The 27,946-nt window shown below is 39.4% G+C and overlaps 2 protein-coding genes across 3 annotated transcripts in view; both read right to left on the bottom strand.

Moving 5' to 3' along the window:
• Positions 1-19,605, bottom strand: part of cers1 (ceramide synthase 1) — a 26,233-nt gene extending 6,628 nt beyond the window's left edge. Inside the window, exons 1-3 of the mRNA XM_046392297.1 lie at positions 18,188-19,605; positions 1,855-2,014; positions 187-367 (exon numbers count right to left, since the gene is read on the bottom strand). Of these exons, the coding sequence (XP_046248253.1) occupies positions 187-367; positions 1,855-2,014; positions 18,188-18,436 (590 nt within the window). The 5' untranslated portion in view covers positions 18,437-19,605. The remainder of the gene's footprint in view (positions 1-186; positions 368-1,854; positions 2,015-18,187) is intronic.
• Positions 19,606-19,672: 67 nt separating this feature from the next.
• Positions 19,673-27,923, bottom strand: cope (COPI coat complex subunit epsilon). 2 transcript variants are annotated; one of them, XM_046392299.1, is made up of 11 exons: positions 27,898-27,923; positions 27,679-27,760; positions 26,194-26,256; positions 25,965-26,065; positions 24,957-25,109; positions 24,026-24,079; positions 23,718-23,799; positions 23,116-23,271; positions 21,522-21,590; positions 20,408-20,482; positions 19,673-20,012 (listed from the first exon to the last, which is right to left on the bottom strand). In XM_046392299.1, the coding sequence occupies exons 1-11, from the start codon at positions 27,906-27,908 to the stop codon at positions 19,959-19,961; spliced, it is 900 nt and encodes a 299-aa protein (XP_046248255.1). In that variant the 5' UTR covers positions 27,909-27,923; the 3' UTR covers positions 19,673-19,958. The 2 variants fall into 2 exon arrangements, with proteins under 2 accessions (XP_046248255.1, XP_046248254.1); XM_046392298.1 differs by lacking the exons at positions 27,679-27,760; positions 27,898-27,923 and adding an exon at positions 26,416-26,576.
• Positions 27,924-27,946: the final 23 nt, after the last annotated feature.

The following is a 27,946-nucleotide window of genomic DNA, read 5'->3' on the forward strand; positions in this document are numbered from 1 at the left end:
TGTTAGCAGGCTTAATGTCTAAGCTAACACTATCTAATGTTAGTGTTGGCACTGTGGGGAAGTGGAAGAGAGGCCTAGCACTCGGGAGCCACAGAAGGTCCACAGACATTGGAAATGCAAAGTGATTAATATTAATACATACATTTGTTCATGTTCTTATTGCACCTTTAAACCAGGCAAAAATACCTGAAGGCGTAGGAGAAGCTAATGAGCGCCAGTGTGATGATGTGGTGCACCACCATGACAGCTGAATCCTTCCTCCACGCATCCATGTAGATTGTAGCATAGATGGAGTGGCCATAGAAGCTGCCCTGGATCAGGTAGGCTATGGCGATGTCTGTAGGCACTGACATACCACTCTTCCAGTCTGGAGAAACAGACAGGTAAGGGGTGTGAGGAGAGTTCAGGGCCTCACACACACACACACACACACACACACTCACACACTGAGAGCATTAAAGCTGTCAGCTTTTTATTTAAAACCAGCTCATCAAGATGTGTTCCTTTGACTGTCTGTTTGTTAGCAGGATGCATCAAAATATTCGTTTCATATATTTTCCTACAAAACTTCATCGATCCACATATAAAAGAGCCTGAAATACGATTTTACTGCAGCCTCTTTCACATGAACAACACAGATAAATTTGATAACATTCTGTCTATAGATGGCGCTACAGCAACATGATAAATTTAAACAGTCATAACTCAGTAAAAACCAGTGTAAAGTAAGTCATCCATGTACACAGTCCTTCTACTCTCCAAAAATAACTGTTATCTGTTTTCTTGTTGCTTTCTCCTCCAATGTTTGAGCAAGGTTTGTCTCTAGTGGGATGGGGTTACGTTTGGGTCTTGTGTAATGTTTATTGATTGGTCCTTCTGTCATTAAACATTGAGAAGAGGACTGCTAAATGGATCCCAACAGAAGAGCTGCCAAGGGGAGGCATGGGAACTGGAGACTTTCTTTTTCCTCTCCCAGAGACTGAAGCTATTTTTCTCTCTCTCTTTTTCTCTTCATGCAGACATGTTACTTTGATTTCTCCCAATTTTACAAATTCTCACCTCTTCTTTTTAGCTTCACCTCTCCCAATCTCCCTTCCCATCTCCCCCCTGAATAGTCCAGGCACATTACACGGCCCCTGTACACATCTCAGGCTGACAGCTATCAGCTGTGATGCAGCTATTAAAGATGAACCTGGCACTGTCAAACAGCCTTCGCTAGCTCCACTCAGAGTGAAGGAGTTGGACTGGAGCCCTGACACTTCCACGTCTGATAGAAGAGGATGACAGACTATAAGAGACATCTCTGGATTATGAACTGAATCCATATACACATCTATCCTCCATTAGTGATACAGTGACAGTCACCACACAAACTCTCTGTCATGACTCTACTCTCCATTTGGTACAATAATGCAGATAATTTCTTTTAAATTATCTTTTTAAGCAGCATATTATCATAAATATCTCTGTTTGAACACTCAAAGTAGCATTTTATCCCCACAGAATGGTGTTTGCTGTTTCATTTCATTAAAGTGACTTCAGATCACAATCTACCTTGAGAGATTAGGTGAGAAACTGACCCAGTGAGAATACTATTAAACTTTTTAGGTTATCATTTAGCTAATTTGGACAGTCTTCAAACTCTTGAAAGGAGTTAAAAGTAGTAAATTCTATTTCAACTCAGAACAGATGATTTATTTCATTTTTTTCCTTTTTTTACATCATTTTTTTTATGTGATGCAGCGCAGAGTCAAGTTATTCAATTAACAGATCCCAAAGAGGACTAGTGCAACAACCACTGTACAAATAAACTTTTCATATAACATTATGTGTTCACACTGCTGTGTATCTTACTGTAGAAGACAGAGGGTGGGTCATGGAAAAAGGAGTAGGAGGTAAAGAAGAGCAGGTAGGTGCTGTATGACCACGACATGCTGTAGAAGACCAGCTTCCACGCGCTCTCCGGCATCTTGGCTGCATCTTTGGGCAGCAGCTTCCACCAATGTGCTAGAGGCTGCAAGGACATAGCAGAGAGAGAGAGAACACGGTTAGAGAGAGGAGAGGAAGTGTGAGGAATCACACTCGGAATGAATTTAGCTTGCTTCCCCAGACATGCAGGTGAGTGAACTGCTGGGAGGCCGTTGAACAAAACAACTGATAAATTTCGATGGTGTTCTTTTAAAGAAGGCTCTTAATTCAAGATGTGGTGAAGCAACCAATAACATTAATGTGTTGTTGTGGCAGCTGAGCTGAGATGAAGTCATTTAATTATTTTTGATTTATTGGAAATAACTATTAAAGTTGTAACTTTCTTGTTTTCCACATAAAGCCGCATCTTAGGACAGAAAGAATGAGCAAGGGCATTTTGAAAGAATTGCTATGGACGACTTTTTGGGGACCACACATATTTGCTTTAGAGTGTAAGTGTTGCAACAACTCTAGATGCATATTTCTGAACTAATAAACACTGCAGAAAACTTATATCTTTACCTACTGTGTTTGTATCTCAGAATGTAGACTAAATATGACAGCTGAAAGTATTTAAAACATTTAAAATGTAGATCATCAAAAAAAAAAAAAAAAGATGGAGACTGTCAAACTGGTACATAAACCTCAAACCAATTATGGGTTTTGACATTAGAGAAGTGGAAGTCAAAGTCTAAAGTCAAGAGACATCCTCTACACTTTAGAGGCATTTAAGAGCATCAGATGATTGTTTATTCATTTATATGGTGATTTTTATTGAGATGTCGATAAAAAAATGTAACATGACTCAGGATGTTGCTTATATGCTAGTTTACTGGCTAGCTTTCTTCTCTGTATGTTTCTTCCTGACACACACGTGTAAACACACCACCCTTACTAAGCTACAGTACGCTACAATCATGTGACCGTCTCCCCACACTTTCACAATTCTGCGTATGGGTTGCTATGCAAGCAGAAACAGAGGAAGTCTTCTTATGTCCTGATGCAGCCTGATAACATGACTTCAGCTTCTGGCTGGAGGGACCATGTTATCTTTCTCGGTCCCCTCCCTTAATTATTGTCTCCTCCAGCCCCCTGCTCCCTTTGTCACTCTTTCCCAAGCCTCTATCTCTGTTGTGATCAGAAACACTAAAACACAATCAGTCAGTTCAAAGAAATCAAGGAAATACTGAGGATGTGATATTCAATTAATTTCCAACACAGGCAGACATGTAACAGGAATGACACACAGAGGCACGATGATGAGCAGACACTGCTCACACAGGTAATACATGCACATCAGTTAAGCAGTGAAACAGGTAGGTGCTCAGCATTTCACTGCTGTGCCAAGACAGGAAACCAAACCCAGCTAGTCGCTTCATAAACAAAATGCAACACGCACACACACACACACACAAACCACTGTGAAAGGCAATGAAATAGTGTAACAGGAGGCGGGAAAGTGAAAGTTGCCACTGTCAGTGATACAGTACCAAGCAGCTAGACTCCAGCACATGATCCGACAAGGCTCACAGACTGATTGCATGACAAATTAATGCAGTGAGTGTTGCTAAGGCTAAATGTAAACCATGTGGGCTTTGAAAGTCAAAGGGATTCCCAAAACAATTTCTCTCTGATACTTTTCCTGCCTTGTTTTCTTTCCCCTCTTTCTGCCTCTCTGTAGTTGTCTTTGTTTCTGTCTTCTTCTACTCTGTTTTCTGATTTTGATGAAGTTCATGCGCAAGAGAGTCAAAACAGGACGAGGAAGGAAGCTGACGGGGCAACAGCGATGTGAGATAAAAATGTAACAGCAACAGACTTCATGTTCCTCAGTTGAGACATGTTTAGAACAAAAAATGGCAGCATCCAAGGGCACATGATCCTACTCGGGGCCGCTGACTGGTTGTGGCGACATGCGCTACGTGTTCAGTAAATCATGACTGGATTGCAGGACACTCACCACAGTTCTTTTAAATCTCCCAGTACATTTGTATCAGTCTCTCACTATCAGACCTCCCATCCTCGGCTCTCTCTGACTCCTTCCCCTTTATTTGTCGCTCTTCTCAGCTCCCTCATTCTTTCTCTCCACCCCTGCATCTCTCCCCTGCCTGCGACATTTATTTATAGAAGTCAGCTGTCAGTACACAGCATACCCCCTCAGTCTTTCGCCACATCACCCCCTCTGTTACACAAAAACATAAGCCTATGCACACTCACAATGACTGGAACACACTAACGGCTGATACAGTTTACTGCAAACACCAGCTATGCCTCTGTAACTCTTAGGTTACTTGAGCTAACCTATGAATCACCATTACTACTGTTACATCTCTTATTAATTCTTCCACATCCTATCTGTTCTGCATGTCTCTATATTCTTCAACCCACTGTTTCACTCCATCCTGTTTGCTCCAGCCTACTATAACACGTTTCTTTCATGCCATTTCCTCTGTGTCATCTACACCACACCAAACTCACACGAGCAGTGACACAGTTAGCTTATGAAAGAGCGTCTGAACGGCTCCATGGCAACGTCACTGTTTGTATGATATTTACCATACTGGCTTCAAGTTCTGCTATACTTTCCAAATTAGAGGAATGACACCACTTTCTTTGAGCTTTTAAAATACTAGAAGAGATGAAAACCTTACTTAAACAGGGAGATAAAAAGGAATACCAAACACTGATTAAATTAAAACTGAAATGCTAAACTCAGAGTACAGCACAAGTTCGTTGTCACTGCTTTTATCCATTGTTCTTTTCAGTGGCCATTAGTCATGACCATTAGTCATGGCCACTCAAAAGACACAAGCACACACTCTTGGCACAGTACATTATAATTTAGAACTTCATCAGACAATGTAACAACATTGATGACAATTGTCAATTTCTTCCTAAGTAAACCATCTGAGGGAATCAAACTCAAACATATATTAGTCACACTGGACTTCCTAGACCACATTTCCTCTTTTAACTGTTACTTGTTACAGCACACATGCACCAAAGCAGCCCCATACATTTTTTTAATGCAGTGCTGGGTCTGGATTAAAATTACCTTAGATAAAAAGCAAGTTACACAGTTTGGCAGTGGCATGACCTCGAGGATCTGATGATCACAGATGATTGTGCTTAAGGTTCGGTTACCGGCGTTGGAGAAAATTTTATGTTTTCGCTTCCTGACTAATTCTGGACGACGGTAGTCTCTCTTCACTCTGGTCCCATCCTTTGTTTCAAATGCAGATTCTGAGAGATTATATAACAGCCTGCCAATGGCTCCATTCTTGTCTCCCTGTGCCAGCCAGCCCACCATCACGCTGGGTCCAATCCACCCACTCTATCTATCTACCCTTTAGTTTTCTATGCCAGCCTACAGAGTGGGGGTATAGTGGGTCAAGGACACTGAGATAATCCACTCGTCCTCTGTCGGATAAATGACAAGGCCTTGAATTACACACAGTTGGGACCTACGACCATTCAACAGCCCCCCCCCCTTTTCCTCTTTCTCTCTCTGTCTCTCTGACAGACGGAGCCTGGCTGAACTCGTTTTCTTGCTCAGGGCATCACTGGATTTCATTTCACTTCATTTTCCGCTAAAGAGAGAGAGAGAAGCAGTCTTAAAACAGAAAGCTGAAAAGGAAATTACAGAGGTAGAGTGTACATGGAGTCATTATGAGAGAGACTTCATCACAAACAAGTGGTTCCCTTAGCAACCATACAGGGATGCTGGTAAAGCCCTACAGTGTGGTTAAAAACTCCTTCTATCTCTCTACCACTCCAGTCCTTCTTCATGCATCCCTTCATCTCTTCTTTCCCAGCTCATCTGCAGCTGCACCCCATCGCTCTCCCTTTCACCCTCCACCCTCTAAAAGTTCTCAGCCCCCCTGCCTCTGCCCTTCCTGGAAGCAAGTGATGAGAGAGCAGCAAGGGTGAATGGACTCCACTGGCCAGTTGCATAAGGAGGTAAACTGGGCCAGTGAGTTAGGATGCTGGCTCATGAGTGGATCTATTCAATAACGCTCGTGCTCTCATTCACCTTGTTTCATTCCTTTAGCTCTGCCTGACTTCGATCTCTCTGGTTAATCTGACGTCAATCTGGCCATCTCAGTGTTACTTATAGACCCAATTCTGTCACAGAGTCCCTGTGTTCTCTTTACATCTTTATCCAGACTGGGCCAAATAGGATTGCATTTGTAAATAGGATGTACAAACGCAAGTGCACAGTCTATTTATGTTACTTATACAACACTATTTGAGGTGTCTTCTAGACTTTTCTGGTACCCTTAAGCAGATTGAAATTCCATTTTCCTTGTAACATCAAATATCCTCTTCATGACACATCTATGGTACCTTACCCCAACCAGAATATCAGCCTCTATAAAGAGAAAATTATCTCACCCACTGCACACCAGCCTTTCTCCTCCCTTGTTCTTAACAAGGTGATGGGCAGACAGCTGTCATGAGGGATAAAGTCCTTGCCTCAGATGGAAGCAGAAGGATCCAGACTGTTCCACTCCTTTTTTGCTGATTTTTTTTTTATTGTTGGTAACAATGTGGCCGATGGTATAAGCTGTTTCTTGTCTTATGTGATGTGTTAGAGGTTTTAGGTTCAAAATGCAATGAGCATGTTCCCTTAACCTCTGCAATATAATAAATATAATAATATATATAATAAATATAATAAATAATAAAATCAAATAATACTAAATTTTAAAAATACTAGATTTTCATGAACAGCATTAATTTTGCCAGTTGTCTATGTTTTCACTTTGATCAATTATGTAATGAAATGTAGCCATTTTTCTGTCACCTGTTTTCATGGATGTAGATATCCACATTCTTAATAACAACTAATTAGCTCTGATTGGTTGAGTGTTTCTCAAAGTGTGAGGAGCAGCCAAGAATGGGATAAACACCTATTAAATTGCTAAATGTGAATCAGAGGTAATGTAAAGGAGAAACTTTTGATGTAAAGCAGCAACATGAACGTCTCTGCCATATCAACAGCTTGACACAGCAACAGGCCTTATCTAACAGCTCCACAAGAACACAATGAGGCTGATAAATGATAAAAGTAACAGTTATGTGGGAGGAATGACACACCAAGAAGCGCTGAAGTGAGGACTGCATTTAAGGTATCACACCACATTATCATAAGGTCACTTATTTGATTCAATTTGCTGTTCTAGTCTCTGCTTGGCTATATTTACATTAATTACCATTATCGTTTCTGATGACATTTTTCCACAACAAGCTGTTTTATATAGTTATATAATATATAATGGACACAACATGGATTTTTTCACTCTGTTTTCACAACTGTAGATGATCCATGGATGGAGACTTATTATTATTGACATTGTCTATTGAAACACAGCCTATTGAAACAATCAAAACCTACATGACTAATGACACTGCACCAGCCTGGTGCACTTAAAATCTTCAAACACCGGCTTATGCAGGCCTAAAAAGGAGAGGACCATCAGGGCATTTACAAGAGGGACGTACCAGAGTAAGTATCTCTCTGTGTTTCACTGCAGAGCACATGTGATTGTCAGTACACAGCAGAGGTGGAGCAAGGAGAGACTGTCCACCAGTTTGGTGGTTTTCAAAGTGGGGTCTGACAATTTCATATCCTTTCTGTAGGAAAACATTTGAAGATCTAAAAGCAAAATTCTCAACAAATGGGGGTCCATGGTCTAATTTGTGTCACTTTAGGGGTCCTCGGTGTGAAAATTTTTGGGAACCATTGCATTAGTCAATCGATTCCAGATAGATAAAAAATACTGAATAGACCATCTGTCTTTACACCTTTATGGTAGCTTAAAGCCTCAGACTTGATACTGTTTACACCTGATGTGTTTTTGTCACCACTGCAAATAAGTGCTTTATTCTTATGTAGCACTAGTGGAGCATGATATTTTATATGTAGGATGAAACATGAAAATGAAATCCCCACTATCCCATATCTACCCTTTTCATAATGATTATTTTTTCTCAACAGGCACCTGAAGGCAACATGTGTTCAGCTGTTAGTTTGTCAGGGCAATTCAGGATCCAACAGCATGTGATGTTTATTTTTTTGTCTTTCCATATGGATGTAGCTGAACTGCTGGCCCACCAGGAAACGCTTGCATTACTCCAGATGGCTTGTCCAGCACTGCTGGAATACTGATGTAGATCCAAGAGGCTGTCGACCATTTGAACTTGATTTGATTAAAAACACATCATTAGGCGCCACTATCGAGTAAACAAATTTGCACACAAATATGTGACTGGACAAGCACCCACCTTGCATACATGAGTGAGTAAATAACCACAAAACATGACTGACAATATACAGGAGCTGTGTGGTGGCGTGTAAAAAAACAAACTATCTGAAATATTTGACTTCTCTCACTTTCAAGCAAATTTTCAGGAGTCCTTCTGGATTTCTTTTTCACAAATGACTAATGTAAAATCTAGCTACTAATCTAACAACTTTAAATTAGCTTTATGTTGACAAGTCGGGCAACTATTTATCAAATGAATCCTTCTGACTGTCACAGCAAAGGAAGAGAAGATCTATGCTGAGTCAAAATTAAGCCAGTGATCGTTCCTGTTCCTCTATTTATAAATATATCAAATATATTCAAATAAGGGATGGGCTCACAACCTTTCCGTCTTGTGTGTGTGTCAATGTGTGTGAGTATGCATATGATTTCCTGGCACACATGTCTCACAGACTGTATGTGTGAAAGACAGAGCAGGTGCATCTGTCAGGGGCAGGTTTAACCTATTATTTGGTCCCAGTGGAGGCACTAACCCCATACTTAGCTGTCAAATTAATTCCTGGAGCATCACAGTCAATAAGTATGAATAAGTATGGCCTTCACAGAAATAGATTACTTCTAATGCACAGTTTTGAAAAATCATTATCTTTTCTTCATAACATCACAGATTAGCAACTTTGTTCGTGTCCAAGGGAGAAGCTTAGCTTAGGTTAGCTTTAGCTTCATTATTTCTTCATTCCTTTATCTTTATTATCTGTGGCTATAGCGACCATCAGAAAGGCTAAAGCTACGTAACAATAGAGTGCTATTCATCCAACTCATTAACATTTAACAAACATTTTTGTTCCTAATCATACTCAACACATGATCGGCAACAGCACTGCTGACAAAAATCAACATGAATGTCTTGAGCTGATTAGAAATTCTATTGTGCAAAATTGTTTGGCAGTGGTTAATTCCACGTATCACAAACATTCAATTCAAAACCCAGTTTATATTTTGTAGAAAGATGGTACATTTGTAAGCTGTTCATTTGATTCAACTGTGTATCCGCTTCTTTTCATGTTGTTGCTAATAAGAAAACATAAAACTTGCGATGTGTGGTCATATGGTTTTTATTTGTGTCTGATGACTACCATACTAAGGAATACACTGGATAATTATTATAGTGCTGCCTCCGTCTGTGCCTCTTTCTTTATATACAGTATGTCCCCACACTGCAGAGGGAACCAAACGTTTATGAGAACACAACACTATTTCTTATCTTCATATTTGGTTAAAGCAACAGTGGAAAAATAAGAGACGTAAAGGTGCAAAACACTCAGGCTGGTCTCTGTCCAACATGACAGCTAGAGGACATATGGCTGTCATTCATAATGCACTAGCCATGTCATTTGGCAACACAGAGAGAATGAGGACTGACTGTGTGTATGAGTATAAATAGTGTGTGTGTGTGTGTGTGTGTGTGTGTGTGTGTGTGCGTGTGCCTTCAACTAGCCAATATATGTGTGCATCAACAGACGGAGGTTCATGAGCTCACCATAATTATCCACCCACAGATAATCTAAAGCTAGCTTAAAAGGCACACACATGCGCACATATTCCTCACCAGACAGCAATGCTGGCTGCTAGAAATGGGAAAATCAATTTGATAACACACCATTATTTCTTATTTAAAGACTGACTTTTATGGTGCATTAATGATTATAAAACATATGTTTAAGTGATACAATTGTTTTTTTATGAACTTCAAAATGTGCAAAATGATGAGCGTGCACTGTACTCCACGTACAGTAATACATGGCTGCAACTGTTTTCATGCTTTCATGGATTTCACTCAGTTCAGACTTGTTTTTAAACCATGTCACGGAAAAGTCACATATTTCTGCAATGTGACCGGCACATGACATATCTGCCTTGACACCATATGGAGCTGCATAATAAATACAAATCTGGCAAGCGGATTTATAGGGTTTATCTCATTTATTCAAAAATACTGCTGCTCATATAAATTAATTACATATTATGGAAAATACAGTAAATATATCAAACAAAAATTTAGTTAAAAAATAAATAGAGATAATAAAATTTTCTTTCTGATATTAAGATTTAAGAATATGGAATCAAACTAAGGGATCCCTGTTGATGGCAAATAGTATTAACGTTGCTTAAAACAAGTGATAACGTGCGTGTGTGTATGTGCTGTCTAGCCAGTATTTTCTACAAGTAAGAGCTGCTCAGATCAGGCTGATGGTTGTAGCTCTGACATTGCACATAGGCCTCATTACACTAACAGTCTAATGGAGTTAAATAATGATCAGATGTCAAGATTAAGGTTAGCTTATTGGCTACAGCAGGCGAACATGCTGGGGTCTGTGCTATGCTTACGCATAGGGATTTAAGACATGTCTATTCCAGCTTTCACTTTGACTTAAATAATCTACAACCCTGATTCCAAAAAAGTTGAAATGCAGTGTAAAATAGATACACATAGATGAAACAGAAAGTGATAATTTGCTAATCCTGTCTGATATACCCTCAACTGAAAACAGTACAAAAATAACTAATTTTGAATATTTCACTGCATAAGTTTAATAGATTTTTTGTAAATATATGCCTGTTCTGAATTTGATGCCAACAACACATTTCAGGCTAGTTGGGACAGGAGCAACAAAAGACTGGGAAACACTCCACAGGTTAATTGTTAACAGGAGATAGAATCATGATTGGGTATGAAAGGGGCATCCTCAAATGGTAGATAGTCAAAAAAAATCAGTTATAGTGAAATATATAAGATGATTTCAATTAATGGCCTTAAAGACTCAATTTCACTTGCCTTTCACTGATTTTTAAGACTACTGTATACTGTGAGGTGGTAAGGGGGTGTTCAACCTTATGCAACAAGACTACAAGCCAAACACAAACTGTGAAAAATTTGAATTGTGATGCTGTTACAGAGTGGATGCTTAAGACATTAATCATCTCATAATGTCATGTCTGACAGTATTGTCTGTGTAGTTTTTCTGAGTCACACATACAGTCATTCTGTTAGGACAACCTTTATAATTGTTGCCACATGTGAGTGACTTCCGCTCAAAGTACCACCCTCAACCTTTGGGTTTGAGATTATGGGTGGGTGGAGACAAGAGAGGAAGGAAGAGGGACGAGGGCAGAAATTATAAGGTGTGATGAGGTGAATTTTAGGGAGACAAAGAAGAAAGTCATGGGCAAATACTGGGATCTTATTTAGCAAAGGAAAAGAAAGATAGATAGATAGATAGATACTTTATTGATCTCGAGGGAAATTCAAGAAAAGTGCACCATTTCTGATTGTGAGTCCATGCGGATGCACCAGTCTCTTCCACAGACAGACAGAGAGAGGCGGGGGCAGAGAAACCGATCCAATCGCATCCTATGAATGCTTCTGAGATCCTACCCTTAACCAACGTAAAGAGAAGCATCCGATTAATTATCAAGGCCCCGTGGACTTCAATGAACCACACAAGCAAACATGCCAAGGCAAACACACACACACACAGTCTAAAAATGTAAAAAGTATGATGCAGAACGGAAAGCGTGGTTTCCTCTGACTACTGCACTCTCACACACTGTTATAGAGTGGCTTTGTTAGAAGAGAGACAGCTGCCAAGTGTGAAGCCGACAATGACAGCAAGTTTTTGTCTAATGACAGACTATTTACTGTGTCTCTCTGCACGAAAGAAAGACAAAGAGAGTGAGACAGAGAGAGAGAGAGAGAGAGAGAGAGAGAGAGAGAGAGAGAGACAGAGGAAGAGGAAAAAGATTGAGAGGCTGGAAACAGCAGCTCTGTAGCGGTCAAGGCCTCACAGTACATTCCAGCTGACCAGAAGAGAGTCTGACTGTCACAGTCAGCAAATAGAGCTGATTCATGATCCAGCTTTGTAGCTGGTGGTACATATGGCTGCTTTAGCTATGATTCACCATGTTAAAGAGAGCACAAACACTTCTCTTACTTCTTTCTTCAGTGGAGTGCTTGATAGACCTGCTGTCTGATCTGTGTTTAGGAGATTGATATCACAGTAGATAATGGTGTATGAAAGAGTCTTCTATGAAGTGATTCATTAAATATGGACAATATAAGAATGCTTGAACACACCCCAAGGCTGCATTGTCTTCTGTTCACCCATTATTAATAATGAAGGAGCCTGCTGATATTTATAATATATACACATTTGTAGTAAAAATAACCAGTAATAGCATATATTGTAGCTAAGCACAATTTACATCCCACACTTTTAAAATTCTGAGGTACTTGTTGTTAGCATTTTCTGCTAATTTGCACTTCCATACCACTATAATTTAGAGGGTTAATATTATACTTTTTCCATTACATTAGATTACATATTAGATATCTTTAGTTGCTAGTCACTTTGCAGATTCAAACTGTTTTCATTATGGAACAATCGGCTGAATATTTTTCTGACTGTTTGGTTGTTTAGTCTATGAGATGTCAAATGGTACTGAAAAAATGGCAGTTCCGACTTTTTGTCTTGCTCAAGCAACAGTACAAAACTAGACACTGAATTTAAGACGATATCGAACAAGAAAAAGACAGAAAATCGTCAATGTCCTGATTCTCAAAATAAACACTGATTGTTTTTCGGTTGATCAAATAATCAGTTAAGCGGCTAATTACTTCAGCTCTACAGACGTGTCTGGATTGATCGCTAATTACCAGGGTAATGAGAAACATGGTGAAGCTTCTGTAATTTCCCAAATTTCGCACCAGTCTGTTGATACTGCCCCTTGCCTTAACAAATAATAGCATTTGCCAATTTTGCAACATGGAACCTCATTAAATTTGACGAAATGTCAAAATAACATTTTCAATTGCTGCAAAAAGGCAGGTATACGGAAATCAGCTGCTAAACGTAATCAAAGAGGCAAGCCATCAAGTACATCAGTAGGAAAAGCTGAGTGCATTACAGACTGGAACAACCCTGCAGGTAGCACTCCTACAAGTGCACAAAGCCAAACATCAGTGCAGAAAGCAAACATTCGCCTGTTTTGCAGACACACAAGCTTTGGAACATATTACGTCACCGAAATTAGCTATGCAATAATCTGAACAAACACAAAAACTGGATGTACAACTTAAGCAAACATGAATCATATTTAAAACTTAAACTTATTAAACGCATCTATCACCGTGGCAAAACATGATTAATTGAAGCACTACCTCAGTGCAGGAAACAGTGAGGCTGACAGTTTTGTGAACCCATGAGTGCTCTGTATGTATGATATATTGACGCACTTAGGCACACAAAGCAATAGATCACGTGTCAGGTGATGGTGAAAGTCCCGTTCCCTTAAACGCTATGTGATGATAAATTAGATGGCTGAGTCACGAGAGGAGAGGAGAGGAGAGGAGAGGAGAGAAGAGGAGAAGAGAGGAGAGGACTAATCATAGCTAGACCTGATAACAATTGCTTGCAATCAGTGTCATAATTACAAGCAAGTTTCACCTGAGTGGGCACTTTTGGCTGAATGGATAACACTTGCCATTAACCACATATGCAATATCAGGTTTCTCCCTGCGGCTATAATGCACAACAGTGAGCAGGGGCTTAGGGGAATGTGATCTGGGATCTGTGGTTGAGCACCTTGTCAAACCTCAGGCTACTTTCACATTTAGAACAACAGCAGTGGATGAGGTGCAACTCAGCTCTATGCAGGGAGATAAGCTCTGCAATGAGGCTGGAGTTGGCAAGCATACTGCTGCTCTCCCATGTGAATGACTGCTTCATTCTGAGAGTGTGTGTGTGCATGCATGAGGGGATATGAGAGGCATTTGAGGTTATAAAGTGCTACCGCAAGGAGAGTTTGACCACTGCCTGCTGTTTGTCCATACAGAGCAGCAGGTATGTTACCTCTTTCATAACACATGCACTGATGTTGGTGGATGTAAAAATAAAAGCTGCATGTAAGCGTGTGAGACAGTGCATATGCTTTCACCAACATATGCATGAGTGAGGGACTGTGTGCACTTGTGTTAATGATTGGCTGCTGCATGCTGAGTCAGCAAGCTTGGCCCCAGCTCACAACCCCTCAGCCGACTTCTCCTCTCTGTTCCTTTCTTCCTCCAGCCCTCTCTTCTTTCTCTGTTTATTGCCCCCCCCCCCACCCCGATAGGAAGTTACAAATGCATCCTTTTGACTGACAAAATTTATGCAAACACAAAGCTATGTAGCTGAAACCTCAGACAAACATAAATACAAATACACACACATGCATATAAAGCCAATGTAGAACTAAAAAACACAGGCAGCCATTTAAATCACACAAGCAAACAGAGGCATAAACCCACACATGCTTCGACAAATGTGTGTGTGCAAAGTGAAGTTAGAAAGGAAGGAGTGCAGCTACATTTACCCTTGCCTATGTGTCACGTGACAACTGTTTTCTTCTGAAGAAAATTCTGCACAGTTCAGAGTTTCACAACCTATTTTTCAGCAGTTAAACTAAAGGACACTTTTGTTTAGATTTTAAAATGCAAATGTCTGCACTGCTAGTGGATGAGTCAGGTGTTAATGATGTGTCTTTATGTAACAGTGAAGCTCAAGTGGCTTAACAACAAGTTGTGTTTAATTTAACCTGAATACCTGTTGCTCGAACTCACACAATCAGGCATCAAGCCAAATGAGAAAAATGATGAAAACCAGTCACTCCATCACGCAGTATTACGCACAGGAACAATCACCACTCCAACACACTCGCCTCATCTTATGGCATGCTCACTGACACGTCAAGTGATGGTACCTGGAACCTGGTTTCGCTCGTATGATTAGCTTAAGCACACAGAGGCTGACAAGACAAGCAGCTGAAGACTGCATCCAGTCTCTAATTTTGTAATCTTGACCTTATTTCCTCGCTTCTGAATAGCCTCAATCATAGAGTTCATTCACCATAAAAGTAGCAGTATTATGCATCCATCCTCAGTATTATATCTTGCAGTGTTCTGTCTATATAAATCTTCCCAATGTGTAAGACTAAAAATCTCTTTAAGAAAGGCTCCTTTTGACAGTGAGTGGGTTCTACCAGAAGGTGTTAGTCTCACACTTATGTAGGTAACACATTGTAGCAAGGTTTGGCTGAGGTTATCGTGGTGCTACTGACATCACACAGTAACCTAAGCATACAACACAGTGATAAAAAAAAAAAAAAAAAAATTAAGATAATCATTGAGACTGATTTCATATTTGGAAGCAGACTGCTCAGTGGAAAAACCAGACTAGAGTAAGTACAGACTTTAAGTGGGTCAACATTCATTCTTCAAATATGACTGGGAGTACTGTCAGTGACAAAAGAGGAAACTAATTATTTACATCAGCTCTTGTGACAGATGTTTGACGAAATTCACCAGCACACTCTGCATTGTCTATGTTGTTAGGCCAACATGGTTCAGTTTACTAAGATGTAAAACCACTGAAAACAGCAAATGACCACATCTGAGAATCTGGAGTCATGGAATATTTGGCATCTTTTCTTGCCAATTTAATTAAACGATTACCTATCAGAGTGCTTGCAGATTCATTTTCAATAAACTTGCCCATTCTTTGCATCTCTACAAGAAATGGGTCCGGTGAACAAATTCATAAGGAATGAAGAACACAAAAAGTCCAATTACTTTAGATCGCTAAATGGTATTTTTATAGTATGTCAGAGAAATCAGCATTCATTCCTCTCATCTAAGATCACATCATCATAGTCCTCACAAGATCACAACAGGATGTGATTACACAGTGCTTCTCCATGGATGTCTAGGCTGATGTCCATGAGATCTCATGAGCCCTGCACCTAATTAAGTATATGTACTCACGATTGTCCATGCTGTCATTTACTGCACTCATGACAACTTAGCCACTTAACTCTATATGAAAGCCCGTAGCAACTGTGTACTTGGACACTGCAAACCACACATTCAGTCATTACTGACAAGATATTAAATGCATTGTGGTTTGCTTATGGTCCAGCTTAATAAGTGAGAATATATCCTACTTTGTTCAAGTGTGTGTAATTTGCTGTGGTCAAATAAAACCTCGAATTAAGTAGTTGTGCTCTTCTGACAACCCAGCTGAGCTTTTGTGATGTATAATAGCAATATTTGCATTGCATCAACATGGCTGACCCGACACTGAACCCATCCTCTTCATCCTCTATGTAAGCACTGTAAAGGTGACTTTACACACGCACTAAATAACCTAAGGCACAATGACACACATTCTCAATTCACCTGGCATTAAAAAATCTCACTTCATCGTTCACAGCCCTTTGTATCCAGGTCCTTCCCATACTGTTCTATAGGAGTCAGTGAGTCACACACTGAGACACACATACATAATGTAAAGGGGAAAACAGGCCTCATTCTTTACATTCTCGGGCCACATCTGGCTTCACACATGGGGCCCCGAACTACAGTATGCTGCTGTAGCATCATCATTCGAGCGTCTACCCCCAGCTCACAACCATGACAGACTAATGAGCCGTGGGCCCCATCCAAGCTATCTGTGGAGCAGGGCCCCTCCCTGGAAAGACCAACAGGGTGGAGGTACTCAGGACTTGGATGGGTCAAGGGAATACAGGAGACCTGGGCATAGGGCCAGTCTGTCAGAGCACAGCCTGAACGTCTGGCCTCTGAGTGACAGATTGTGGTAAGAAACAATGTTATGACGCTGCTTCAAGAGACAGGCAGTTTTAAGAGTGCATACCCTCAGCTAATTCAAGAATGCCATGATTTTCTGCTCCATGGTAGCAAAACATATTTGTTATTCTCATTTCCAAAAATAAGGCCATTAATATGATGTATGTGCATTAGGTAATATGATCATATATAAAATGAAACAGAAACACGACTGACTGATGGCAATTTTATGATTTTTGCATCAATATGAAAAAACACTTTGAATTGTCATGTTCGATTTACTGAATTTACTGGTTATTGTATTCACTGACAAATGAATAGATTTTCCTTTTTTTTTATTTCACTATTAACTGCATATTAATGTTGTGGTTTAAAATGTATTAGATTTAACATTCTCTAGATTTTATCTTGCATAGATCTAGTTTTGGTTTAAGTGTCTTTGAGAAATAATGAAAGAGAAAGAGAGGAGAGGGTGGTAGGAGGATGGTAGTCTGCATCACTTGCAGTCTGACATAATTACAGTTAACGACCTGGCTGCCATGTGCCAAGAAGTACCTAAAAGCACTAACTGAAATCTGAAAGCTTCAGGATTATGCTGACTGTTACAAATGGACAAAATGGAAAAATAATGTTTGGACTGTATTCAGCAAGCACGTGTTACAAAGAAAATCACAGGTAGAAAGTAGATTTTGTCATTTATCGTTTGTTTCAGACTTTTAATATGTAAAAAATTGGCTTTGACACAAAACATGTGGAATCTGCTACCAGATTATCAGAAGGAATAAGATGCGGTTCTCTGGTTTTATTCTTAATGACCTTATTGGATGGGCTCATTGTATACCATTTATAACCCCAAAACACACACTTCATTTAGAATGTAGAGCAATGAAATACCTGCCCGTGAGAACTGAACTGTGTGCCAAAAAGAAAACCTACCCAAAAACTGCTCACCAAATCTTTTTAAGAGACTTTTAGGATTTCTATGGGTATGATTTCTACAGTCTGTATCTTAAACCTAAAAGTGGATCTAATATTTGATAACACTTTTTATAGTCTCTCTCGCCTGTTCAAACCCACTGCCTCACATTCAGTGTGGTCACATTCAGGCTTCAGGCACAGCTCCTCAGGGATGGGGGCTCAGAGGCCACACTTCTGCAGTGCTTCGGCTCCAGTTAGAGGAATGAGCTACTAAACCCGTTAATTAAGGGCGTAAATAAAATAACACCGGGGAGCTGGGGGATCAGTATGTGCTGTGATCGTGTGTGTCACTCACATTAAACAGACTTGCTGTCAATCCCCGTCTGATCTGCGTCCACAAAAAGGCGCAGAAGAAAAACAGGGCGACTTCGGTCACGGTGATGTATGCGTTATCCAGGAGAGTCCGTTTGGAGAGCTCCAGACCGCAAGTACTACAGTCTCTCCATGCGCCCAGCATTACGGTGGAGGCTTTGGTGATGAGGTCCAAGTATCCCGGCATGGGCTCCACTTCCACCGCTCCGGTGTCCCCGGCGTGACTGCTCATGGTGGTGCGGCGCTGAGAACAAAAAACGTCGAATCCCAAGAAAAATACTCCAGTTGACGGACAGAGGGAATGTAGGGAGGAGAACAGTTCAGACTGTGTGTCTAATCCGTCGTACAGCTTGCTAGCTCACGTAAAAACGCTAAAACAATCTTATCTAACCAGCTTACTCCTCAGTAGCCTAATTCTTTGTTGTCCAAATTAAGACACGGGTCCATTCTTCGCGTTCGGTATAGTTTTATAAACGACTACAGGCCCCACCTGGTCTATTCAGATACATCGACTGTGTGGCTGTATTTGCAAAACACACAAACCAATTATTTCATAGGGTTTTCACAATTAATCTGAGCCCTTATCGCCTGTCTGGAAGAGGTTTCTCCGGATCATCATTCCGCTACGCACACGGGCTCCTCAGCGGCAGCAGCGCGTCCTGGTTAGCCGCCTAGCTAAGTTAAATCATACGAGCACAATAGTGAATGGGCCAACATTGGCAGCAGTTTCCATGCAACCAAGCTACTTGAATGAATTAACCTAAAACGAGATGTAGCACACATACATAAACGAATTCAAAGGCCGTTCTAACGTTTCTGCCGCCTTCCTAGCGCCAAGTCGAGCCAGCACATGCGATTATTGTGCCGCTAAGCTGTAACGTACGTACAGCACCATCACTGTCCGTTATTCGCCTTATATAACGGCTCCGTACCGTAGTGCGGCCGATTCCCAACGAACCGGCAAATATCACAAGAAGCCCAGTTATTCCAGCGAAGAGAAATAATATGAATCCTATCCTAAGATGAGGCTGTCGGCTCTCCGTCTTCCCCTGCGCCAGTACTGCTGCTGCTGCTCTGCGCTGGTCAACGTGTTCAAAGCTGCGCTTTGACAAGTCGCGCTTTGCTTTCAATGGGAATCAACTGGTACGTTAAAAAGAGGACAGCGTACGTTTATACGAGCAGGAAAAAAGGGCCGAGGGGGCGTGACGTAATTAGGGCCGCTATCTTCTTTTTGAACCCTCTGCTTGAACCACTGGGGGTTAAAAAGGATGGCTTAAAGAGACAGTTCAGACAAATGCTTAAGTCAAGATTACACGCAAGACATTTACATCGTACAGATATGACATACTGAACCAAGAAAGACTTAAAAATTGTGATAACTGGGGTTTCTTTGGCTCAAATTCAAATTTGTTTGGATTCAAAGCCCACACACACACACACACATACAAAACCACACTTCAAACACAGCACAGGTATTAAACATTTATTATAATTTCAAAGGAATGCTTTCTTAAACCGGATGTGTTGATTTCCATAGGAGAAATGCAAATTTATAAAGCATGGACATGAACCCAGACATGTTTAATCTGCATCCATGGGAAATGAGGACTACTGGTCTGGTTTAAATAAAAAAAAAAGTAAAAATATTCAAACAAATATAGGTTTTAAAGTATTAAAGAGAGAAAGAGACTGTTGACATTTCATGGTGTTATAATGGAGTCCACTGCTGAGATGTGTCTGCAAATGTTGCAGTGTTATGCTGTTGCGGTGGGAGCGTACTGCATCACTAGTCTGTCAAATTCATTCTCCTGCAGGAAAACAAAGTGGAAATAGTTAAACACCTGGAAAATCTTCTGACCATGGGAAGAGCTGTGCATTGCATGATTTGTTTTGCAACATATAAACCAGTTTTATCGTGTTTATTCACATCTGCACATCTGTGTAATAACAACAAAAAAAAGAAAGTGTGGTAAAGGTTAAAGATTCAGAGTTTAATGCTCTTGTTGACTTTATGCCAAGGACACCCACTTCCCAACTATCAAAAACAACTAAGCCAGGTAAGTGAATCATAACAGAGTCAGAGTCAGTCAAGGCTATGATGTCAACAACTGTGAGTGGATCTTTTTAACCCTGGCCAAAAGGACAGAATGATGCCTGAAAATTAAAAGTATAAAATAAAAAATGGAGGTATAAAACAAGTTACCTTGGCTAAATAGTCCTTGAGGAATGGATGGGCTCTGTGTGCATCTTTCAGCTGAGAGAGGTACCGACTGGTTACCTGAGAACAGATGTAAACATATTACATAAAAATTAGCAAGTGACAATAGTTAATAACAGCCAAAGTAGCTCCTAACAATATGTCTTTAAGGGACTTTAAACCTATAAAACACAATCAAGCTTTTGAAGGTTTGTTAACAACCTAGAATTAGAACAGTTTTGCTTATGCTTTTCCATATAAAAGACTTCTGCATTTGTGTGGTTGTCTGGGCTTCTCAATACTTTAAAAAAGCTGAGGTTAAGTTGGAAAAAGTTGATGAGGTTGTTTGTGTGTATGTTACCAGGCCACTGTCAGTCAAATATAATTCAGTCAAGAATTAGTCATGAATATTTAATGTTACTGAGGAAAAAATGTTGCTTCCAGGCCAGTAGGTACAAATATTACTGACCTCTGTAATGACGAGAGAAAGACAGCAGTCAGAAAACAAATGCTATCACAATCACAATGCTCAGAAGCAGCCAATTACTACAACGGCTGAACATCTATCATAATCAAGAAGCCATAAAAGGAAAGTTAATTTAAAAAAAAAACAAAACTCTTTACTACCACACCTGAGGATCAGGCTTAATATTATCTAGGTAATTCAAGTTAACCTTGAGTAAGATGTGCTAATCAGTGGTTATGGCAGCTAGAAGCTTTGTAATGATGGCTTTGAGTCAATATTCACCTTTCTACTGCATTGCTATCAAGCCCATCAAACCTAAAACAGATAATTGAGTCCTTTATCTTTTGAACTCTGAGTTTCAGGGCGTATGTGTACATCACCCACAGCACTAAACCAACAGAAATGCTTAGGAGACACTTTGCATGATAGAAGACAAAGTCAAGAAGTTGCTTGGGTTAATGCTTGTGCCTGACTTAATCAAAGCAAACATGAATACAATTATGGAGGGAGGAGCATCATGCACTCTAAACGCAGAATGTCATTGGAAAAAGATTTTTCAAGTCCTCGTTAGCTGAGGTTTGTCTATAGGAAACAGTTAAACTGATGGCTGTTAAAGGGTTGCCTTCCTTAACAGCTTTGGGTTCAAAGTCTCACCTCGGGAGCTTTGCCCAGGTGCTGCGTCAGCACTATGAGGTTGATTAACGTCTCAGGGTGACTGCTGTCCTGAAGGGAGGAAAAGGGAAAGACAGACAGACAGACAGAGAGTGAGAGAGTCACTCTCACTAAGCAAACAACACATCAAATGTTTTATGCCACTAATGAGATGAATAACTGAATGATGTGACTTTAAGGCCCTCACACGAACAGGAGGCCGTAAGCTGATGCCGATATTTCAATTAATTGTGCTCCAAATGAGTATAGTTCTGCGTATGTGAGATGAACTACAAATTCTGTTTATTTTTTCCTTTTATTTATTCCAAAAATCACCACGGAAACAATTGTTTTCATGGCAGAATGAGCATTACCATTCATGTAAAATCACATTATACTCCTGCAATGTTTTGGCTGTCTGGTAAAAGACAATATCAGTAGATACACTTTGTGTTGGGCCAAAATCTGGACACTTAAGAAAAGGTTAACTTCTGTTAACCTTAACAGCTGATTTAGTTTTAAGCTTAAAATTACAAAATCACTTATGAGAATCTGTTTACTGTCCTACACCAAAACAGACCTGAGATATCAAACACAGATCACATCCATTCATAATGCATTTTGAATGGATAGAAATAGTGCATATTTAATAATTATTTTTTTTTATTTAGTATGATAAATTAAAACAGACAGCCAGTTTAAAAAGACAAACCACTCCTGCAATGTGAATATTTTTTGACCACGTACACTGGTCAAACTAATCTTGTTATGGATGACGTACAATAAAATTTAGAGCACAAAAGAGTATGTGGTGCCATCTGCTGTCACACTGGGAGCAGGTGACATGTTCACATTATGTTGCTGAGGCAAAAGAAAAGCAAACATCTCACCTTATTTCTAAGACTTGTAATACTAGGGCTTAGTGCTATTCGACAGTTTCAATACTTTAAAATGTTTTGTGATGTGTTGGTGGCTTTCTTTCACTAAAAGTGTTTTTGTTTCACTAAATGTCTCTGGTTGTCAGCACAAAACACACACCTTGAATGAAACTAGCTTTCTGAAGAACATTAACATAATAGCAGAAAGACTGATTAACCATTACTTACTGGTTGAACATACTGCTGGTCCTGAAGGCTGTGTTGATAAACCCTATCTAAAGACTGTGTCTTTATTACACAAACCTGATTTAACCACACATTTTAAACATTTCACCATGAGTATATTTTTAAGTTAGGACATCAAACTGAAGGGAATTCAGATTATCTTGTTCAAATTGTGCTTTGTCATCACATAACGAATCAGTCTTTGCTTTCCCTAAAATAAATGCTTTTTAAAATGAGGTTTAATCCTAGGCTCATATTAACATAGCATCTCCGGCACTACTCTCTTGTTTAGCAGGGATTCATTAAGGACTTAATTATGAAGGGAGTAAATCTAATACCAGCCTCAGAAACAAGCCACTGAGAACTTTAACTGAATAAACTGAATGTGCATATCTACACCAAAAGTTTATATGAGCTGTGATTAGCATATCAGTTGAGGTGTGATGAGAATTAAAAAAACCAAGAGAGCTATGTACAAAGTACTGTCACCTAACCTTGTCGAGTGCCTCCTGCAGCACTCCCTCAGCCTCCTCCCACTTGTTCTGAGCCATGTAACAGGCTGCCTGCCCGTTGAGGAGCAGCAGTGTAGATGAGTACTTGTCTGACATCTCCTGAAAAATGTAGTAGGCATCCTGCAGCTTCTCTCCACCCTGGTACAACAAGCGGAATACAATTAAATGTGTTTAGCAGAGCTCATGCTGAAAAACAAATAATGAGGGCACAACCCCAGCTGTTTGATTGTTTTCAATTTGAATGGTGTCAGAGGTACCCACTGCTTTGCATGAGTTGGAAAAACTATAATGTTTAATATGAGAATTTAAATCAGCATGTAAATACTGTGTTTAGATTAGGCACATACTGCAGCAGGAATGGTTACAAACCAGTGCTACTCTGCCCAGTAATCATTTCAAACTTGATTTCAGCTTCAGTCAATAACTTAGGTTCTGATAATGTGATGAATGGGAATGTAATTTATACACTGCAGACACACTCCATTTTGCACAGAGGGTTTCATTAATGATTGAGCTTTTCATGTTTGGGGTGTAGTGAATCACAGTGACACTACACATATGTAACTGAATGCTGGTCTCCTCACCACAGCAATATTAACCCAGGCTGTGGCCAGCTGGGTTAGAGTTGAATCCTCATCTTGCTCTTGCATCTTCTTCAGCTCCTTCCTGCCAATGAGAGAATATAATGACATCATTATTAGATGAACACAAAGACAGTATGTACTTTTGTGTATGCAAAGTCATTTACCATTCAGATCCAGACTGAAAAATGACATTACTAAACCACATATGAAAAGCAAGTGGGTGTTTTCCAAGTCCCTTCAAATAGTGAAGCAGACCTACAAATTCTTTCATACAAAATCAATTCCTTGTTTAATGTGTTTTGCAATACCTCGCCAGGTCAACGCGATCCAGACTCAGCAACACCTGAATAGTCATCGCCATGCTGAAAAATAAACAAAAGTTTAGGTCGGCTTGGTCAGGTTCAGGTTTTTGTCTTCAAAATCAAAGCAATGTTATCACAGAGTTCTGGAACCCAAAAACTTCAATTTTTTAAAACAAGCTGTGGAAGCCACAGTTGCTAAATGACTCTCTACTTTATGTTGCTGTAGATTTTTCCATAATATTTCTGTGACATAAGACAAATTTTCAAACAGAAGCTTTTAGAGTACAATAACCTCAGAATGCAAATGCACACACAAGCCAAAATGTTAGTCTTGTCCTTAATAAGGTGAACCTGACAGCAAGGTGAGTCAAGAAGCATGTTTCCTTTCTGAGAAAAATCCATGCTTAACCTGTGCATCGGAAGCACCTATTAAGGTATTTTTTAAAATGAAGATGTGTATTGATTCTGAAATGTATATTGTCGATTCTACACAGGTGTCATGAGCACAACAGCATGTTGCGCTTGTTGTTGCTGCTGCTGATCTTCTTCTTCATTAGAAGATTGCAAACCATCTTCAAAAGTGCATACCATCACCTACTGTGCTGGACTGCATAGATGCTGCTCTTGTTAAGTCAGTGAAAGCAATTTGGTTTCATATTACCGACTCCATTCACCAGCATATAAATTCATGCTGTTATCTCTACATTATCAGGCCGATATAATTACGCATCTCGGGACATACCCATCTAGTTGATATAAGTCTAAGTTGATCAATTTAGTAATTTTTACATTTACTTTAACTAAGAAAGAAACTAATTCTATCACCTTTATTATAGTTCCAGTGCTGTTTGCAAAGAATAACACATTTTGTTTCCTTTGCTGATATATTTACACAAAATCTGTCTGGATCATGAAGGAAATCTTGATCTGTTCTTACCACTCCAGGCTTTCTCCTTGATGCAGAGTCCTGAGAGCAGCATCAGTGTTCATCTCATGATAGTAGATGGAGGCAGCCATGAGAAGGAAGGTGGTGTTGGCAGCATCCACACTCTTCACCATCTTCTTGTCTAGATCAGCAACAATAGCATCCCTGTGGTTAAAAATAAAACAATAGTGAAGAAATTGTTAAGACAACATGGACTTTCCCAATCACGTACTGAAGTAGAAGAACAGACAGTTAGTTGGGCTGAAATTTCCACATTCCAAATTTCTGCATTTAGACCTGATATACTGAGTATTAGAAAAAAGCAAAAAATCTGTGATATGGAGATCAACCAATCACTTTTGCAGACTGAAGTAGTTACCCATTAAAGTTGACAGTATTTTTAATCACCTCAACCAGCATCTTAAGCATGAAATTGAGAGTAATGTCCTGTCCTGCACACACACACAATTACACAATACTACACTAGTTTAGTAACCATAGGTAGCTACAGTCTATATTTATACACTATTCCATGTCCATTCATTTCACCTGTATTTTTGTATAGCATAACTTATCATATGTACATTTTCTCTTGTAAATTATGTCCATAGTTCCTGCCTACAGTCTAATACATTTATTGCACATATCCATCTGTGTAATATGTTCAGAGTATCCAATCTGCAAATCACTTGTAAATTACTGACATAATATACCATGTACACACTGTTAATTTATTTATTATATCTGCACTTGCTGCTTTTTGCACTTTTGGTTGGATGCTAAACGGCATTTCATTGTCCTGTACCTGTATGTGTAATGACAATAAAGCTGAATCTAATCTAATCAGTCTCTTCTTGCACAAGCATCCAGACTCCCACATCAACACCAAGTCGTATTATTCCATCAATGCATGCAGTGTGTCAAGAATTGCAAAAAAGAAGAAAAAACTATTGCAGCAATGTATCAGAGGATTTCATCTATCAGCCTCATGTCCCTTCCATGTTGACGTATACGTCCTACCTTTTGCCTTCATTAGACAGATACTCAGCAAACATCCTGACAGCCTGAAGCTCGGGTGAAGAGTTGCTCTTGATGTCATCCAGAACAACGGCATACTTCCTCTGCAATAGCATAAAACACAACAGGTCAGGTTAAGCAAATCTACCAACTAACAGTGACAGCGATGAATGTACTATTAGCTAATGACAAAGGACCGAGCTCAGAGTTTACCGGAGAAAAAGTGTTTTACCTGGGCAATGTATGCTCTGTACAAAAACATGTCCCTTTCAGTGTCCTTCTCTGGTGAGGACGGCTTTAAAGAAGAAACACAAGCAGAAGTTAAACATTTTTATTACGAGCTGTTTGCTAAAATGTTTAGCATCGTTGCTAGAGAACGTCGTCGGCAGAAAGACAAAAGAAAAACAGCAACGTTCTATTTTTAAAATATTAAACTACACAATGAGATACGTACCTTCACCTTCTGAGCCTCGTTAATACATTGCTGATAACTGCCAATATAATAGGCATTTTTAACATCGAACAGTTCATCAACATCACCCTGCTGAGCCGCCATGTTGACTTCAGACCTTCCTGACACGTAGCAAAAATGCGTCACCTTCCTACTTCTCGCTGAGGATTCTGGGAGGTTGAGTTCAATGACAAAAACACAGGCGGCCGCTACAGGTATGCAGTTTGAGGCAAGCTAGTTATATTGATAGACCGAATGTGTTCAGTAAAAGTATTTCTCTGCATAGATTAAAATAACTTCCGCATCTAGTTACAAGTTCACTATTTATCCATTTATTATTTTAATTTCAACGATAAATTTAGCTACACCAGTGCAATACTCCTCAAAACGAGAGGTGAATTAAGGGCTTACAGGCCTAGTTGGATTATATCAATAATAGTTTAATCTCTACAAAATCCCTCCTGTAATAATATAATCAGTTACAAAGGCATGAGTGCCTATTTAACTTATTCACAGAGTTGATGTTGCCTATAATTGGAGATAAAACAATTTAGGTAATTAAGGTAAAGTCATTTAGGTAATTAATTAAGTCAATTAATCAGTTAGTCGATCAGCAACAACAACAACAAAAAAATAATAATCAGCAACACATGATATTGATCACTTTTCAAAAAATATAACTTTTCTTTATCTTATGTTATTATAAACTCACTATTTTTGAGACTGTTCATACAAAAGCAATGTAAGACCTCATCTTTCATAATATCGATCAGTCAAGAAAATAAACATCAGATTTATCTAAAATGAAAATAATTGTTTGCTGCACCCCTAAATATATATTACTACCACCCACTGAAAACATCAGAGTTCAAGAAAAATTACCTTTGTGGAATGAAATTAATTCTAAAACAATTTGAACTATTTACATTACTGTTATGAAAACAACAATCTTGTTATTATAATTCAGAATGATTTTCACACTGTTTATGCATTTGAAAACCAATGACATGTGCACCACAGTGCATTTTCCTCACTAATCACATTATACCACTAGTGGGCGCGCCAGATCAATTTCACCACTGCAGGTGTCATGTGTTTTGTTATGACTTGCAGCAACACAATACGCTGACTTACAACACAATAAATATTGATAGAAAAGAGGTAGTAACACAAGTATTTAAAACACCGACCAACCTTTCCTTTCCTGGGGGTTTTGACAATATGGGGCTAAAAGTCATTGTGTTTATTATCATAAAATTGCCTCACCGTTAAACATTGCAAGGAAGCTATTTTGACCTCAGGAGTTCCTGTCGCCTCATTACACAGCTGAGGAAAAACTTCCTGTATCCTAAAAACATCCGCCCCCCCTGCATATCTAATTAAACGTTAATCAGCCACAGCCAATAGTTTATAAAATGTTGCAATGATGCTAAAAATTGTGATGCAACTAGAGCATTTAATGCATGTGTAACTTAAATAATTTACCAGTATATCATTTAGCCCAAGACAGAAAAACTACTTAACACAGTTCCTG

This window comes from Scatophagus argus, chromosome 6 (assembly GCF_020382885.2).
Source record: "Scatophagus argus isolate fScaArg1 chromosome 6, fScaArg1.pri, whole genome shotgun sequence".
NCBI lineage: Eukaryota > Metazoa > Chordata > Actinopteri > Scatophagidae > Scatophagus > Scatophagus argus.

What these genes read in the sequence shown, in the direction of transcription:
- cope (XM_046392298.1), bottom strand. Translation starts at nt 26,517, where the DNA reads ATGGCGGCTCAGCAGGGTGATGTTGATGAACTGTTCGATGTTAAAAAT. An exon ending in CTGTCTAATGAAGGCAAAAG is followed by an intron (nt 25,110 to 25,964) that starts GTAGGACGTATA and finishes TTTTAACCACAG; the next exon opens with GGATGCTATTGTTGCTGATC. An exon ending in GATCGCGTTGACCTGGCGAG is followed by an intron (nt 23,800 to 24,025) that starts GTATTGCAAAAC and finishes TCTCATTGGCAG; the next exon opens with GAAGGAGCTGAAGAAGATGC.